The 19,189-nt window shown below is 40.4% G+C and overlaps 1 protein-coding gene across 2 annotated transcripts in view; it reads left to right on the forward strand.

The window, feature by feature from the left end:
- The window catches only part of efcab8 (EF-hand calcium binding domain 8), an 80,981-nt gene that overhangs the window by 15,714 nt on the left and 46,078 nt on the right, over positions 1-19,189 (forward strand). For both annotated transcript variants that reach the window (XR_010005674.1, XM_062979187.1), the window contains exons 5-10: positions 844-947; positions 1,854-2,028; positions 4,512-4,617; positions 11,447-11,531; positions 13,077-13,189; positions 18,745-18,818. Coding sequence is in view for 1 of the 2 variants with exons in the window: in XM_062979187.1 (XP_062835257.1) it covers positions 844-947; positions 1,854-2,028; positions 4,512-4,617; positions 11,447-11,531; positions 13,077-13,189; positions 18,745-18,818 (657 nt within the window). In the remaining variant the exon portion in view is untranslated. The remainder of the gene's footprint in view (positions 1-843; positions 948-1,853; positions 2,029-4,511; positions 4,618-11,446; positions 11,532-13,076; positions 13,190-18,744; positions 18,819-19,189) is intronic.

A 19,189-nucleotide genomic window follows, 5' to 3' on the forward strand; every position in this document is an offset into this window, starting at 1 on the left:
AGACTCTCCTCTAAAGTTCCATTTGGTGAGAAGACTTAGTTGTGTTGTTAAGGTGCAAAGTATGAAACCCTGCGCAGACGGTTGGTCAATGCGACTTAAGCAATGTACAGTCATTGAATTCTTGAGAGCAGAAGGTGTCACCCCAAAGGAGATTCATCAGAGAATGCAGGCTGTTTATGGTGATTGTGTTTTGTTGGGTGAGTAAGTTTAAAGATGTTGAGGTGGGAACATCTGAATGGCGTGACAAAGAGGTGGACGTCCTGTGACTGCAACCACTGAGTTTCACAAGCAAAAGGTTGACAGATTGATTCAGGACTATCGTCGTATCACTCAGAGAGAAATTTCAAGCATAATCAGCATTTCACAAGAACGTGTGGGTCACATTATTGCGTTGCTTGGCTATCAGAAGATCTGTGCACGATGGGTCCTGTGAGACGCCGGTTGTGGAAACCGAGTGTCGACTTCTTCCGTGACGGCTTCAGAAAACTTGTTCATCGTTGGCAGAAATGTATCCAATTGTCTGGTGATGATGTGGAAAAGTGAATAGTGGTAGTTAAAAAGCACATTCTAAGGATTATTTCTGCGTTTGATTTATTAAAATATTCCCATCCAAACCCAAGTAACGAAGGTGGAGGCAATTACTTTTCACTCAACCCTCGTAGATCCCTTTCACTGGGATTGTTTTCATGCCAGGTGTCAGGCATCCTATTTGCTTCACTCACAAGTACAATGACCAATACACACACCCTAACTCTGGAGGAACCTGCCTCGCACATGGGTCTGAATCCAGGCATCATCTTCTGACAACCGCCATGACTTTCTTTCGCTATGCTCTGTTTTCAGGAGGAATACCTGAATTATATGCTTCGCGAATACCGCGGGAAGGATGACATGATGAAGAACAAATTGCTCCCGGAGTTCAAGCCAAACATGAAACGTGTCCCAGTGTGAGTGTTTTGTGCAGTTCCATGAACTTGAATAGGAGCCTCCGGTGGCCAAGGGGATAAAAGCCTCGTGACTTGAAGGTTGGGTTGCTGACCTGAAAGTTGCCAGGTTCGAATCCCACCCGGGGAGAGTGCGGATGAGCTCCGTCTCTCAGCTCCAGCTCCATGCGGGGACATGAGAGAAGCCTCCCACAAGGATGGTAAAACATCAAAACATCCAGGCATCCCCTGGGCAACATCCTTGCAGACGGCCAATTCTCTCACTCCAGAAACAACTCAGGTTGCTCCTGACATGAAAAATAAAAAATGAACTTGAATACACAAAGATGCAGGATAAACCAAGAAAGCAAGAGCTGCTTCTAACTCAAACGAGACGTTGCTTTTGACAAAGATTTCTCTCTCAGCACACCCTTTAATATTCCCCGCATAGCATGAATGCATTTCTTTGTCCTCTGACCTCTTTTTTGTTTGCTATTCTGACACTCCTGCCAACCGAAATTCCAAACGGCCAGCTCGATCCAGAGATGCCGTTTCATCAAGGCCAGACAGCTCGTTAGCAGGAGCCTCTGTCTGCATGCTATCTAACTGGGAGTTATCCTCCCTTTGCACCTGGCTAGCTTCAGTATCATCTCCAGTATCATCAATACCATTCCCTGCCATGGGAATGCCTCCCTGATCCTCATCTCTCACAACAGGGACACTCTGAACCTGAATCCCATAATTCCTATCAGAGTCATCTTGAACCTGAATCCCATCATCTTGAACATCTGGAACCTGAATCCCACAATCCCCTTCAGAGTTACTCTGAGACTCCAGCTGAGTCACAACAGTAGAATGAGGGAGGATCAAAGTTTGCTATAGTTTGTGGCTACTGCAAATGGCATTTGCACCCTCTTCCCTTGCTCCCAGGGCTCATTCGGAGGAAATAGTCAAGATCCAGTTCTTCCCGAACCAGACCCGAGGCAGGAAGGATAGGCCCAGGAAAGTGGGGGGCCGTTCCACCCCGGGGCGCTTCCTCACCGTGAGCAGAGACGGGATCCTGCACTATTGGAGCGACTCCTTCAAAATGCTCCGGACGGTTTATGTAAGCAGAGCAGAGAGTGCAGAGGATGGGGTTGCAAAACGGGGTGGCATTGCCGTGCAGGGTTCTCATATTGGGATATTATGGAACATGCACGCCTTTAATGTGTGTTAAACTGCGCTCTATGTCTTTTTAATACGAGGGCTGGAGGAAAAGTAATGCCTCTGCCTTTGTAACTCCTCATCAGATGGCAGTCCTGGTCTGCGGCAGGTCTTGGCTTGTTCAGTAGCCTCTCCTCTACAGTTCCATTTGGCGGGAAGCCTTGGCATTGAACGGTTGTGTTGTTAAAGTACGAAGTATGAAACCCTGCGCAGATGGTCGGTCCATGCGACTTAAGCAACGTGCAGTCATTGAATTCTTGATAGCAGAAGGTGTCACCCCAAAGGAGATTTATCAGGGAATGCAAGCTGATTATGGCGATTGTGTTGATGTGACTCCTGTGCGTTATTCGGCGAGTAAGTTTAAAGATGTTGAGGTGGGAACATCCAACTTGCGTGACAGCAACCACCGAGTTTCACAAGCAAAAGGTTGACAGATTTATTCAGGACAATCATCGTATCACTCAGAAGAAAATTTCAAGCCTAATAGGCATTTCACATGAATGTGTGGGTCACATTATTGCTTTGCTTGGCTATTGGAAGATCTGTGCATGATGGGCACCCAGAATGTTGACGCCTGAAATGAAAGCACACAGACTTGAAATATGCTAGGAGCTCCTCGCGTGTTACGAGAATGAAGGTGACGCCTTTCTCCTTTGGGGTGACACCTTCTGCTGTCAAGAATTCAATGATAGCATGTTGTCTGTGCAGGGTTCCATACTTCACACTTTAACAACACAACCGTTCAATGCTAAGGCTTCCCGCCAAATGGAGCTAACTGTAGGGGAGAGTCTACTGAAAAAGCCAGGACCTGCCGCAGACCAGGACTGCCATCTGTTGAGGAGTTATGAAGGTGGAGGCATTACTTTTCATTCAACCCTCGTATGTGTATTTTAATGGTCTTATGTTTTTTAATCTGAATTGTTTTTCATACTGATGTTTAATTACTCCTGTTTGTATATTTGCATATATTGAATTGTATTGCAATGCTTTTAATGTTAGCTGCTTTGAGGCTGGATCTACACTGCCCAAATCCCAGGATCTGTTCCCAGATTATATTCTTTGAACTGGATTATATGAGTCTACACTGCCAGATAATCTGGGATAAGAAGGTAATCTGGGATCAGATCCTAGGATATATGACAATGTAATTCCAGTCTGAGGCCCCTTCCACACAGCTGCATAAAATCAACACTGAATTGAATTATATGGCACTCAGATAACCCAATTCAAAGCAGATATTGTTCATTATCTGCCTCGATATTCAGGGTTATATGGCTGTGTAGAAGGAGGCAGAAGGATACATTTTGGATTTGAGAAATAAGGGCAAGAATGAATATATATATATATATATATATATATATATATATATATATATATATATATAAAATATACTAGCTGTGCCCGGCCACGCGTTGCTGTGGCGAAGTATGGTGGTATGGGAAATAAAGTATTGACGACTTGTTGGTAGTTAAGGTAAAGGGTGAAGGTTTTCCCCTGACGATAAGTCCAGTCATGTCTGACTCTGGGGGTTGGTGCTCATCTCCATTTCTAAGCCGAGAAGAGGCCCTGGGCTGAGTGGGTTGCTAGGAGACCAAGTGGGCAGAGCTTAGCCTTCTAACTGGCAGCAATTGGATAAAAACAATTATTCCTCTACCTCTAATTAGGACTTTATTTTTCTTTTCTTTTTGTCGTATCAACCTAGAGGCGTGGATGAGGGGTTGTGCTGTCAATTTTCTAGGTTGTGGGGTGTTTACTTTTGTTGTTTTGTTGGTTGCCGGGATTCCATCACTCTTTTATATATATAGATATCTATTAGCCTAAAGCCTAGAAATGTAAATTTTCCTCAGCCCAGCCATACACAAAGACCTTGCAGTTCCTTTGTCTGAGAGCCATTGACTGGAGTAGAAAACAATTAACAGCCGTTAAATTCTTAGCTCAGGTGTGGCTCAAGCTTGGCAAAAGTCAAAATACCTTTTGTGACATGGTTTCTCTTGTGACCTTCTGCTATAAATATATGAATTGTAAAAAGATAGAATATAAGACCTTGGTGAAATGTACACAGATTTAACTTGGAAAGCGTTCGTTGTTGTGGTTGTTGCCCCCCTTTGCAAATTGTCCAAGATTTAACTCTTATTATTATATCATTCCAGCCTGGGAAAATTGTAAGTTCCCTGGTTATAAATTGGGGTGTCAGCATTGACTACAGTAGGCACACATTAAAACCAGCTGTTAGGATTTGTGGAAATTGAAGTCCAAAACACTTGGAGGGCCCAAGTTTGCTCATGTCTGATCGAGACACTAGACTCCTACTGATACAGCCCATTTATCAGTACCACATATACATTGATGCTTAAGACATCTCTTTGGCTCTTTCCTCCCTTCCAGCTGGACCAGACCAAGCGGCGCCACAGTTTGAAGCTCTGGGTGATCGACATGATCTGCCTGCCAAATATCAATCTGTTGGCCATTTCAACAACCGACCAGGATATTGGTACGTCTGCAATATATCAGCAGTAACATTTTGGCTGATTTGGACTGTTGTTACGTATTTCCCTCACTTTGAAAGGGCTTTGTTTTGAGAAGGCAGCGCTGGAATATCTCACCATGCTTCTGATGTAGGCTTTGTGGCATCCATTGGTAGAAGCACTCCTATGATGAGAAGAACTTTTCAATAACTTTAAAGCATATGATGTTTTTATTGCAATTTCAGTGTGAGAGGTAAATCAGAACTTTCATAGAACATCTAGACATACAGACATGCAGATCCTATGCAACTACTGTATATACTCGAGTATAAGCCTAGTTTTTCAGCCCTTTTTTAAGACTGAAAAAGCCCACCTCGGCTTATACTTGGGTAAGGGTCCTGGTTGGCTTATATTTGGGTCAGCTTATGCTCAGGAATATATGGTACATTTATTATTTTTCTCTATTATTATTGATATTACATTTATTATTTTTCTCTATTATTGTTGCTACTATTACATTTATTTTACTCTATTTTTTATTATTAATAATACATTTATTATTTCACTCTGATCTTATTACTATTATTATTATTGCATTTATTATTTTACTCTATTTATAATTACAGTAGAGTCTCACTTATCCAAGCCTCGCTTATCCAAGGTTCTGGATTATCCAAGGCATTTTTGTAGTCAATGTTTTCAATATATCATGATATTTCGGTGCTAATTACAGTGATTACAACATAACATTACTGCGTATTGAACTACTTTTTCTGTCAAATTTGTTGTATAACATGATGTTTTGGTGCTTAATTTGTAAAATCATAACCTAATTTGATGTTTAATAGGCTTTTCCTTAATCCCTTCTTATTATCCAAGATAGTCACTTATCCAAGGTTCTGCCGGCCCGTTTAGCTTGGATAAGTGAGACTCTACTGTATTTGGGTCAGCTTATACTCGAGAATGTATGGTACATTTATTATATTTCTCTATTATTATTGGTATCATTACATTTATTATTTTTCTATTATCTATTATTGTTGCTACTATTACATTTATTTTACTCTATTTTTATTACTAATAATACATTTATTATTTCACTCTGATCTTATTATTATTACATTTACTGTTTTACTCTATTTATTACTACATGTATTATTTTCCTGTATTTATTATTATTATTATTACATGTATTATTTTACTCTATTATTATTAAAGGATACATAAGCAAATTTACATTGAAGAAGATGAGAATAATGATTTGATCAGAGTTGGACAGTTTTATCTTAAATTTGAGCTTTATGTAAATATTCAAAACATTTAACCTATTGATGCCTCAATTAATGTAATTTTATTGGTATCAATTTTTATTTCTGAAATTTACCACCCTCGGCTTATACTTGAGTCAATGTTTTCCCAGTTTTTTTGTGGTAAAATTAGGTGCCTCGACTTATATTCGGGTTGGCTTATACTTGAGTATAATATTATCACTGTCTGTCACAATTTCTAGATTGTTGTAAGGTCACTTATATAGCAATATTTTGCTGATGTTGTCCCAAAGTTGTAAACGAATGATAGACTTCTTCCATCCTGGCTCCATCTCAGTTTCCTGGACCAGATGGTGATTTTTCTTGATTAGTGTTGGCCTTGCGTTGACTTCCTTCTTAACACTCTTAACTTAAGAGAAACATTATCTCTGCCCCAAAAGTTCATCAAGTCCACCAATGTTGACAGATGTAAACATTTCTCTTATCACTGTCATAGTTCTTATCACAGTTTACCAGGCAGGTCAACCATTTCAGGTCTCATTAACAACTTTTAATTACAGTTCAGCAAGAAGGCAGTTAGTCATTGCAGGCCTTAATCTTCAGACTGGTGTCTTCAAAATTATTAGCTCTCATTACTTCCTTCGTTCCATTCAGTTCATTCAAACCATATATCATACGAGGGTTGAATGAAAAGTAATGCCTCCACCTTCGTAACTCCTCAACAGATGGCAGTGCTGGTCTGTGGCAGGTCCTGGCTTGTTCAGTAGACTCTCTTCTACAGTTCCATTTAGCGGGAAGCTTTAGCATTGAACGGTTGTGTTATTAAATTGCAAAGTATGGAACCCTGCGCAGACGGTTGGCCAATGCAACTTAAGCAACGTGCAGTCACTGAATTATTGACAGCAGGAGGTGTCACCCCAAAGGAGATTCCTCAGAGAATGCAAGCTGTTTATGGTGATTGTGTTGATGTGAGTCCTGTGTGTCGTTGGGTGAGTAAGTTTAAAGAGGTTGAGGTGGGAACATCTGACTTGCGTGACAAACCAAGAGTTGGACGTCCTGTGACAGCAACCACAGAGTTTCACAAGCAAAAGGTTGACAGATGAATTCAGGACGATCGTCATATCACTCAGAGAGAAATGTCAAGCATAATCAGCATTTCACAAGAACGTGTGGGTCACGGTCTTGTGTTGCTTGGCTATCGGAAGATCTGTGCACGATGGGTCCTGTGAGACACTGGTTGCGGAAACAGAGTGTCAACTTCTTTCATGACGGCTTCAGAAAACTTGTTCGACGTTGGCAGAAATGTATCCAATTGTCTGGTGATTATGTGGAAAAGTGAATAGTGGTAGTTAAAGAGCACATTCTAAGGATTATTTCTGTGTTTGATTTATTAAAATATTCCCATCCAAACCCAAGTAATGAAGGTGGAGGCATTACTTTTCATTCAACCCTCGTATTTTTATCCCGTGACACCTATACTTGCTATAACTCATATTCCGGTATCCTCAAACTCTAGAATCTTCTTGAGTTGCTAGCTTCCAGTCTTCTATAGACAAACACTTTAAATCTGTCTCTCTTTTGCTTTGTTTGGAGACAGACACACATCTTCCCCTTTGGACTTTATTGCACGACAGAGGCATATTGGCATTGCAGTTAGAGCTATTGCCTTTGGTGACAAGATGCCACCTGCCAGTCAGCCTCCTTCCTATGGTTAACTCATTTGACCTCTTTTTAAGGACTTTCAAAGAAGCAGAGTCCTTTAATGAAGCTTAGTTCAGTTTCAGAAACTCTTATATTCTTCCTAATATATGAGTGGAATTTCTTTTCTTGTCATTTGAATCCATGGGAGTCTTGTTCTGGTCTCCGAAGCAGCAGAAAACAAGCTCGTTTCCTCTTGTAACCCAACAATAACTTTTTCCAAACTTGTGTTTCACAAGTTAATTTTCATGTTCTACCCAGAGAGAGCAAGAAAGAGAGAAAATGAACAACAGAAGAGTGAAATGCTGCTTTGCATATGTAAATGTGACACCCGGGGATCAGGCAGCAATAAATATTTCATTAACTTGATTAATTTGAGAACGTTGGCATCCCACCTGTTCTTTCTTCCTTTCAAGAGCTCTAGGTACGCCGCAAGAAATACATGTCTAACAACAAAAAGACTCAAAGGACAACAATAAAATAATTTCGGATTTTTTAAAAAACAGGATAAATTAAGACAGTTTATTAAAAAAAGAAGTTGTTAGTTGGAAGAATGTTGCAGAATTTAGGAAAAACTCCATTCCTTCTTCAGCATCTTTCCTAGAGGAAACACAGGATATAAAATAAATACAAATATATAAAATAATAAATAAATAAATGGTAAAAAAAAACAATAAATAAATAAATGGAAAAAACCCCAACAGTGCTTTATAATGGGATGAAAAGAATATTTCACAATTTTTGGAAAGGCATGACGTTTTAGATCACAATCCTTTGGAAAATCTCCATGGCCTTTTGCAAGTATGACCCTTTTGGAGATTGATTGGCATTCACACCATTTGGAATAATCATAACCTTTTGCAATGTACAGTAGAGTCTCACTTATCCAACACTCGCTTATCCAACCTTCTGGATTATCCAACGCATTTTTGTAGTCAAAGTTTTCAATACATTGTGATATTTTGCTGCTAAATTCGTAAATACAGTAATTACTACATAGCATTACTGGGCATTGAACTACTTTTTCTGTCAAATTTGTTGTATAGCATGATGTTTTGGTGCTTAATTTGTAAAATCATAACCTAATTTAATGTTTAATAGGCTTTTCCTTAATCTCTCCTTATTATCCAACATATTCGCTTATCCAACATTCTGCCGGCCCGTTTACATTGGATAAATGAGACTCTACTGTAAATGGAAAACACCCCAACAGTGCTTTATAATGGGATGAAAAGAATATTTCACAATTTTTGGAAAGGCATGATGTTTTAGATCACAATCCTTTGGAAAACCTCCATGGCCTTTTGCAAGCATGACCCTTTTGGAGATTGATTGGCATTCACACCATTTGGAATAATCATAACCTTTTGCAAAGTATGATCTTCCTGAGAAGAGCTAAAAACTCATTTGAGTGAATAGTCTCTTTAGTGGTAAATATGCACTAGTGTCCTGTTTTGCTCCAGAAACAGCCTTACAACACGAGCAAAGGTAACCAAAAAAGCTTGACTTATCAAAAGAATAATAATAATAATAATGCAAACAGCAGTAAAGGAAACAGAAGGTACAATTCAAAAGCAATGCAAAGTCTTACAGCAGACATGAAACGGAAGTCTTTGGCACAAGTCTTCACACCAGGCAGGAGCAAGAGTCTTTGGTAAAAAAAAGGCTTACAATATACAGGAACAAGAGTCTGTAGCAAGAAGTCCTTTGCAAAGCCAATGCTGGAACTGTAGCATGGAGACTGGAAAACAAATACACTACGTAATCAGTTGCAGCCAGCCCTGACTACTGGCTTTGCTGCTAATTTATAGTCCTGAGCTCCCAGCACAGATGTTCCTAGGGTGAGGTCTGATTGCTCAGCATTTTTGCTGTGATTCTAGCTGACATTCTCCTTTCTTTTGACCTTCGCTGCTCTAAAAATGTAGGAACTTGTAGTATGTCCACCTCACCTTCTCCTTCCTCAACACTTGGCCCCGGATCCCCAAGTGCGACCTCTTCAGCCTCTTGTTCTATCTCCTCCTCAGAAGTAGAAGAGTAGTCCAAAACAACTACCCCATTTTCTCAAAAATAAGACATCCCCTGAAAATAAGACCTAATAGAGGTTTTGCTGAATTGCTAAATATAAGGCCTCCTCCAAAAGTAAGACCTAGCAAAGTTTTTGTTTGGAAGCATGCCCACCGAACAGAACATCAGAGCATGCAGGATCGGTAAATGTACGTACCATAGATTGTTGTACATGGAAATAATGGTAGTAACAAGACATTCTTGATAGGATTCACAGTTTGTCTGATCATCCTGGTTTATGATGACAACTACTGGACAGTATATAATAAATGTTCTCTTTTTTTGGTTCAACAATAAATGTGAATTCTTCTTCACGGAAAAATAAGACACCCCCTGAAAATAAGACCTAGCACATTTTTAGGAGCAAAAATTAATATAAGACACTGTCTTATTTTCGGGGAAACACAGCAGTATTCATGCAAAGCAAACTAGGTTTCTCAGTTGTTAGATTGATATACCTAGTTATCTCTTTGAACTGTTAGTAACAAAGATATGCCAATGTACAAAATTTATAGCAGAGTTTCAGAAGTGTTTCTTTCAGTGCCCAAAAGCATCTACTCTCCCTTAAAACATCTTGGTTTAAATTATGCTCTAAAGAGACAAAAATAAGTAGTCTTTGTTAAAAAATAACATAGTTGGTTTACTTAAAAACTTCACGTATTCAACATACAGGGACATTGCTTATTAATCCAGTTACAGATAGGTTTGAAGTAGTTTCTCTGTGCAGATAACACAGGCCATCATTCTTATGATCTTAACAATCCAAAGTCTAAAGCATTTCCGTTCTGTGATCCAATGGAGTCTGTGCAGTCTTAGAATCTAATGGCATTCATCCTCTAAAAAGGAGTCTCAGGTTGGAATAGTCCCAGATCTGATCACATGATCTACAGTCCCTCCCACAACATAGAGCTAAGGAAAACTTCATACCAATACACACATATACAGTATAGTAAACAATCTGAATTATATACACAACAAATAGCAGGCTTGTAGAAGGTTGTTATTTCCAACATAATTGTTGAATATTTAATAAAAAATAATTTCAAAACTGATGAGGTTCCCTGGACATGATATCTATATATATTTGATCTGCTTGGGGCTTTGACCAGGCTTAAACATGGCAATTTTATTAAAAAGCAGCAGCACATACTATTTTATCTACTAAAATGTTCTTTTTTGCACAGAAATCTGCTTCCTGCACAGAATCCTTTGGTGCACAGAATAGAACTTTCCTATGCAGGAAACCATGTTTTTTTTTCGCATAAGAAAACACTGTTGATTTTCAACATATAGAATAAATCTTTTTTAAAAAATTATCTTTATTGAAAATTTTCTTCACAGATATATAAAAAGGTAGGTAAGACGGGTAGGATAGAACGAATCTTTACTGTGAATAGATCTCCAAAATGTGCAGTTTTTCGGGACTCCCTCGCAGTGGAGAAAAAGCTGGTTAAAATCTATTTATTCTTATCTATATGAATGAAATTAAAAATGAAATTACATCCATCCTTAGCATCATGTTTATTGATGCAGCTTGGAAAGTGATGGTGCATCCACACTGGGTAGAATCCATGTAGTAACTGCTATGATTTAATGCTATGGAATCCCGGGAGTTGTATTTTTACAAGGACTTGTGCTTTCTTTTCCAAAAAGAGTGCTGGTGCCTCACCAAACTACAAATCCCAGGATTTCATAGCATGGAGCCATGGCAGCTAAACTGATGCCAAACTGCATTGATTCTGCAGGGCAGGTGCACCCCATTGCGAGGTCTATGCTGTCATTGAGAAACATCATCTCCTCTTTTGTCCTTGTTTCCTAACTCCAGAGTTTTTTGATATCAGTGGCAACAAATGCGACCGGCTATTTACCATTGTTGACTTGGAGGGATGCGCTACAGCCATGGACTACTGGTAGGTCACCTGAAATCCTATGTGGCACTTGTTGGGGTTTCAGGCTCCTGAAGGTGTCTCCCCAAAACAGTTGGAATGAAACGGAAACCCATCACATACAATTTGCGAAAGTTACCTTGAGTAATGTGTATTCTCTCTCTTGAGTTGCATTTAGGTGGGATGGCGGGGCTGGAGGGAATATTTCATTTGACTCTTTTCAACCTCCCTTATGCCACAACCCCTTAACACAGTTCCTTTTGTTGTGGTGACCCCAACCATAAAATTATTTCCGTCGCTACTCCATAACTATAATTTTTCTACTGTTATGAATTGTAATGTAAATATCTCATCTGCAGGAAGCATTGTTACTCATTGGACCAAATTCGACACAAATATCTGATATGCTCAAATTTGAATACTGATGGGGTTGGGGGGGGGTTGATTTTGTCATTTGGGAGTTGTAGATGCTGGGATTTATAGTTCACCTACAACCAAAGAGCATTCTGAACTTCACTAACGATGGAATTGAACTAATCTTGGCACAAAGGATTCCCATGACCAACATGGAAGGGTTTGGTGGGCATTCCTTGAATTTTAGAGTTGTAGTTCACCTACATCCAGAGAGCACTGTGGACTCAAAACAATGATGGATCTAGACCAAACTTGGCATGGAGACTCACTATGCCCAAATGTGAACACTGGTGAAGTTTGGGGAAAACAGACCTTGACATTTGGGAGTTGTAGTCGCTGGGACTTATTTCACCTAAAATCAAAGAACATTCTGAACCTCACCAATGATAGAATTGGGCCAAACTTCCCACACAGAACCCCATGACCAACAGAAAATACTGGAGAGATTTGGGAGGAATTGACAGTGATTTACGGGAGATGTAGTTCACCTACATCTGGAGAGCACTGTGAACCCAAACAATGATGATCTGGACCAAATTTGGCACAAATTTGGGAGGATTAGCCATCTTTTTCCAAAAAGGAAGAGGATAGGCGGAGAGATCTTCAGCCTTCTCTGCCAAAGGGGTTCCTAAGACCATCAGAAATACGTGATTTCTGATGGACTTTGGTGACCCCTCTGACACCACCTCATGATCCCCCAAGGGGTCCCGACCCCCAGGTTGAGAAACACTGGTGTATAGCATCATAGAATCCTATTTACTTTTATGTATTTATTTAATTTTTATGTCTTTCCCCCATGAGGACCCAAGTCAAATCCACAAATGTTTCTCCAGCAAATAGGGAGAGATGACCATATCTTTTGATGCTGAAACATTCTAAGACAGGCACGGACCAACTTGGGCCCTCCAGGTGTTTTGGACTTCAACTCTCACAATTCCTAACAGCCGGAATTGTGAGAGTTGAAGTCCAAAACACCTGGGGGGCCCAAGTTGGCCCATGCTTGATCTAAGATGTTGAAGCCACCAAGGAAAGCTTCCACCCAGACATGTCCATCCAGGCTCACTGGCTTCCTTTGTAGACCAAGTCCTGTCCCAGTTGTCATCCACAGTCTGGTTTCTTTCTCCTCTTTCCTCTCTTCCTTCCTCCCTGAACCAGGACAGATGGACACAGAGGCGTGTTCTGCGTTGGTGACATCAAAGGCAACATCCTAATCTTCACGTCGACAGATGTGATGATGAACGGGCTTTTCAATGTCCGCGGCTATATCGGTAAACTCATAGGAAGAAGGGTCTAGAAAAGCTGACCATTTGGTTACAGGAGATTGAACCCCATATTATCAATGGCCCAATCTATCATGCCTCGGTGTGCTCCAATTCATTGGATGAAGGAATGTCCCATAACTACAGTAGAGTCTCACTTATCCAAGCTAAACGGGCCGGTAAAAGCTTGGATAAGCTAATAACTTGGACAATAAGGAGGCATTAAGGAAAAGCCTATTAAACATCAAATTAGGTTATGATTTTACAAATTAAGCACCAAAACATCATGTTATACAACAAATTTGACAGAAAAAGTAGTTCAATACGCAGTAATGTTATGTTGTAATTACTGTATTTACGAATCTAGCACCAAAATATCACGATATATTGAAAACATTGTCTACAAAAATGCGTTGGATAATCCAGAATGTTGGATAAGTGAGACTCTACTGTAGTAACTTTATGTGAGAGGGACCAGGGGAGACCACTGTATATGCTCATGTATAAGTCTAGAATTTTTTGTATAAAAATTGACTAAATAAATTGACCCAAATAGCTCGGGTTGACTTATTCAAATCTATTCTGCAAAATTTCTGGCCGCAGAACTACAAACCCATAGTGGGCTCACTACACATTACATTAAGGACTCAGCATTTGTAGAAATGCGCTGACTCACTGCCTGCATATTATAATTTATTATGCTTTATTTTATTTAATAAAAGAACATTCCTAAAATAAAAAAGTGATACAACAGACCATAGGATAATTCTGCCTGAAATGCAGGCATTTATATTCTACCATCTAAGGAAATACATTAAAAAGTATTCTTAATGTACTAAAAAGCAAAAATATACTATTCTAGGAGTAAGAACATGATTTATTACTAGCCTTAATGAAATATAGACTTATCATAAATGCACGTTATATTATTCTTCTATATCTCTCTGTTAACCAAATGATTACATACTGCTTGGAAATCCTGACTATTAGTATTACTACTACAGTAGAGTCTCACTTATCCAACATAAACGGGCCAGCAGAATGTTGGATAAGCGAATATGTTGGATAATAAGGAGGCATTAAGAAAAAGCCTATTAAACATCAAATTAGGTTATGATTTTACAAATGAAGCACCAAAACATCATATTAGACAACAAATTTGGCAGAAAAAGTAGTTCTATACGCAGTAATGCTATGTAATAATTACTGTATTTATTAATTTAGCACCAAAATATCACGATATATTGAAAACATTGACTCCAAAAATGCGTTGGATAATCCAGAAGGTTGGATAAGCGAGTGTTGGATAAGTGAGACTCTACTGTACTACTATCATTATTATTATATTTTCCAACTGTCGTACTGGAACAACAATGATTGTTTAGTTTAACTTTAACAGTTTTTGGCAGTTCTTTGTTAGAACATTACCAATGTCAGCTGCTTCTAACCTAGTGATTTTATTCGAAGTGTTTAATGCCAGTGCTAATGCTTTTTGCTTTTGCTTTTTGGTGTGTTTCTTTGCCAAGTACTTTTGCATTTTTATATCGCCATTTGTTCAGATTTATTTATTTATTTTTCATATAAATATGGACACTTTAGCTTTGTTTTTGGTTTTTCTCTCTCTCTCCCCCTTTTTGATCCTTTTTTAATCTCAGTTTTCTTACTTTCTATACAATCAAATGTTCTCACTCTTTCAATGTTAATTTACTCTATCTTATAAGGTAAAACTTCAATTAAAAAAATTGGTCCACATGACAAAAAAAGGACTCAGCCCACTTCATAGAAAAAATCAGCAATCTCAATTTCAGCTTCAATGTGAAGTCTCTATTCACCAAGGTCCCCATAGCAGACACCATTGCACTCATTAACCAGAATTTCCTAGAATTTCACAGTCTTGATTCAACACTTCCTCACCATAAACTACTTCCAATGGGACAATGAAATCTAAGAACAAAAAAAGGGAGTAGCCATGGGGAGCCCTCTTAGCCCTCTCGTAGCAAATTTTTACATGGAACATATAGGAAGTAGGGTCTAGAAAGGCAGACCTTTCCGTTGCAGAAGATTGTCAATGCTTCCATTTATCATGGTTGGATGAAGGGATGTCCCATGGTTAGTAAATTTAGATGAGAAGAACAAGTGGGGTCACATATAGCCACAGGGCATGCGTTTCCCACCCCTGCTATCCCACTTTAGAGTCGCCAATGTAGCTATGGAAGACCCCACGGCTATTACAGCTCTCTGGACACTTGTGTGTTAAGGACCACACTTGCAGAACACTTAGGATTGGGGCTTTGCAATATTTGCTGGACTAACAAATGTTGATATGACGCACCAGTGAAAGCAAATAGCAGAAGCACATACATATCATGGAACAATTTGACTTATGAAGAACCTTCTTCCCCATTTCCTGGTTTTCTCCCACTGGTTGCAAATCCTTTCATGGTTATAAGTTTGTTTTGTGTTAAAAATGGCATCATATATAAAATATTCTGCCTTTGTTTATTACACTTTTGAATTGGCTTTCTGTTATGTTGTGGTTTCAAGTTATTGCAAGCTGCCGCGAGTCCTCCGTAAATAAATAAGATTGTAAACTCACTAATATACGGGAGCTCTTTGGAGAGAAAAAGAAAGAGACCCATCACTCCTAAGTGTTTTTATGTAATTTTTATCTTCCTCTTTCTTTGTGCAATTCTCCGTTCTAAATTACCAGCTGCTGTTTCTTCACTCGTACATACATATATGGTTTTGCATCCATGCCGATGGCACAGGAATTTCCTATAATTATAAGTCCACATTGGCCAACTATTCCGGATTGTGAACTAGCAATCTAGAAAGAACCAATTACTGGGAAATAGTGTTTCCCAGTTGTTGGAAGTTGCTAGTTGCCAAGTGATCTCTTTTCAGAGAATCCTGGAAAGAGACCTCAAGGTCCATCCAGTCCAACTCCCTTATTTCTGCCAGGTGATCTCTTTTCAGAGAATCCTGGAAAGAGACCTCAAGGTCCATCCAGTCCAACTCCCTTATTTCTGCCAGGCAGGAAGACACCATCCAATCCATCCTGACAGATGGCTATCCAGCCTCTTCTTGAAAACCTCCTGAGAAGGAGACTCCTGCAGACTCCCAGGTTGTCTATATTCCACTAGAGTTGAAAGGGGCCCTTTGAGACCATCCAGTCCAACCCCCTTCCTTCTGCTAGGCAGGAAGACACAATCAAAGCCTTCCTGACAGACGGTGATCTAGCCTCTGTTGCAAAATATCAAGGAGGCTCTACTGGCAGAATAATCCAGTGTTGAACAGATCTGACAAGATGATGTTCTTCATAATGTTGGGGTGGAATCTCTTTTCTTGCCATTGGGGTCCATTGCTCCCTTATTGTATCCTAGAGCAGCAGAGACTAAACTTGTCTCCTCCTCATTATGGCATCCTTTCCAATATTTAAACCTGGCTCTCATATTCCCTTGTCTCAGCCTTACTTCCTCCAAGTTAAACATCCTCACTCCTCAGAGGGATTTATGCTTTCCAGACCATTTTGGTGGCCCTTCTCAGGGCACATTCCGGCTTATCCATCCCCTCCTTGAATTGCTTTGCCCAGAACTGGGTTAGCAGAAAAGAAGAATTCAAATGAATAGCCAACTCCTGTAGGGAAAAGGTTTGCAAGGCTAAAGCACAAAACGAGCTCAGGCTTGCCAGGGACATTTAAAACAATAAAAAGGCTTCTTTGCTTATAGAAGAAAAAAGAACAAGGAGGGAATAGGGGGTCTCTGCGAGAAGAAGATGGGGTGATGGCGACAGGGGATAGGGAAAAGGCAGGACTACTTAATGCCTTCTTTGCCTCAGTCTTCTCACAAAAAGAAAGGCAGCCTCAACCTCAGCAACATCGGATGGATGAAGGATTAGGGGAAATCCAACCCCAAATAGGGAAAGAAGTTGTCCAGGAACACCTGGCCTCTCTAAACGAATTCAAGTCCCCAGGGCCAGATCAGCTACATCCAAGAGTATTGAAGGAACTAGCGGAAGTTATTTCAGAACCACTAGCAATTATCTTCGAGAGTTCTTGGAGAACGGGAGAAGTCCCAGCAGATTGGAGGAGGGCGAATGTGGTTCCTATCTTCAAGAAGGGAAAAAAGAACGACCCAAACAATTACCATCTGGTCAGCCTCACGTCGATACCAGGCAAGATTCTGGAAAAGATCATTAAGGAAGTGGTCTGCAAACACTTAGAAATGAATGCAGTCATCGCTAATAGTCAACACAGATTTATCAAAAACAAACCATGCCAGACTAATCCTCTTTTTTCGATAAAGTTATAAGCTGGGTAGATGGAGGGAACGCTGTGGATGTAGCGTATCTGGGTTTCAGTAAGACCTTCAACAAGGTCCCCCATAACCTTCTGGCAAACAAACTAGTAAAATGTGGGCTAGACAAAACTACGGTTAGGTGGCGCTGTAATTGGCTAAGCGAACGAACCCAAAGGGTGCTCACCAATGCGTCATCTTCATCTTGGAAAGAAGTGATGATTGGAGTGCCATCAGCAGGGTTTCCGTCCTGGTCCCGGTTCTGTTCAACATCTTTATTAATGACTTAGATGAAGAGTTAGAAGGCACAATCATCAAGTTTGCAGATGGGACCAAATGGGGAGGGAGAGCCAATACTCCAGAAGACAGGAGCAGAATTCTAAACAATCTTAACAGATTAGAGAGATGGGGGAAACTAACACGATGAAGTTCAACAGGGACAAATGCAAGATACTTCACTTCGGCAGAAAAAAGGAAATACAGAGACAGAATGGGGGACGCCTGGCTTGACAGCAGTACGTGTGAAAATGATCTTGGAGTCCTCACGGGGAGGAAGGTGAACATGAGCCAGCAGTGTCATGTGGCAGCTAAAAAAGCCAATGGGATTTTGGCCTGCATCAATAGGAATATAGTGCTTAGATCCAGGGAAATCATGCTACTCCTCTATTCCGCCTTGGTCAGACTGCATCTGGAATACTGTGTCCAATTCTGGGCATCGCAATTGAAGGGAGATGTTGACAAGCTGGAATGTGTCCAGAGGAGGGCAACTAAAATGATTAAGGGTCTGGAGAACAAGCCCTATGAGGAGTGGCTGAAAGAGCTTGGCATATTTAGCCTGCAGAAGAGGAGGCTGGAATGAGACATGATAGCCGTGCATAAATATGTGAGGGGAAGTCATAGGGAGGAGGGAGCAGGATCGTTTTCTGCTGCCCTGGAGACTAGGACACGGAACAATGGCTTCAAACTACAGGAAAGGAGATTCCACCTGAACATCAGGAAGAACTTCCTCACTGTGAGGGCTGTTCAGCAGTGGAACTCTCTGCCCCGGAGTGTGGTGGAGGCTCCTTCTTTGGAGGCTTTTAAGCAGAGGCTGGATGGCCATCTGTCGGGGGTGCTTTGAATGAGATTTCCTACTTCTTCGCAGAATGGGGTTGGACTGGATGAGGTCTCTTCCAACTCCAGGATTCTATGCTTCTATGAATAGACTATGGCTTCCCTCGATCTGGACACTGTGCTCCTAATGATGCGTCCTTTTGTCTCCCCTCACAGGTGGCTTAGCCAAAGTCCCTGTGGGCATCGTCCTGAAATCACAGCTTGATGTGTACAGGAATTTCACAGTTTCCGTGAGTGTTTGCATGTGCCTCTGGGCTGCGGCATTTTTTGGTGGTGAATTTTCCAAATAACCTGACCCCATGGAGCTTCCACTGCCTCCAAACCCCTCACATTTCCCTTTCCACTATAGTTGAAACAACAAAAATTGTGGAAAGGATCTATCATCAGGAAGCAAAAAAGGTTACTGTGAGTTTTCCATGTTGTATGGCCATTCTCTCCTGATGTTTCGCCTGTACCTGTGGCTGGCATCTTCAGAGGTTCTGTTGGCAGTGAAGCAAGTGGAGTGTGTGTGTATGTATGTAGGTAAAGGTAAAGGATTTCCCCTGACATTAAGACCAGTCATGTCTGACTCTGCGGGTTGGTGCTCATCTCAATTTCTAAG

Source organism: Anolis carolinensis, chromosome 4, assembly GCF_035594765.1.
Source record: "Anolis carolinensis isolate JA03-04 chromosome 4, rAnoCar3.1.pri, whole genome shotgun sequence".
NCBI classification, from domain to species: Eukaryota; Metazoa; Chordata; class Lepidosauria; order Squamata; family Dactyloidae; genus Anolis; species Anolis carolinensis.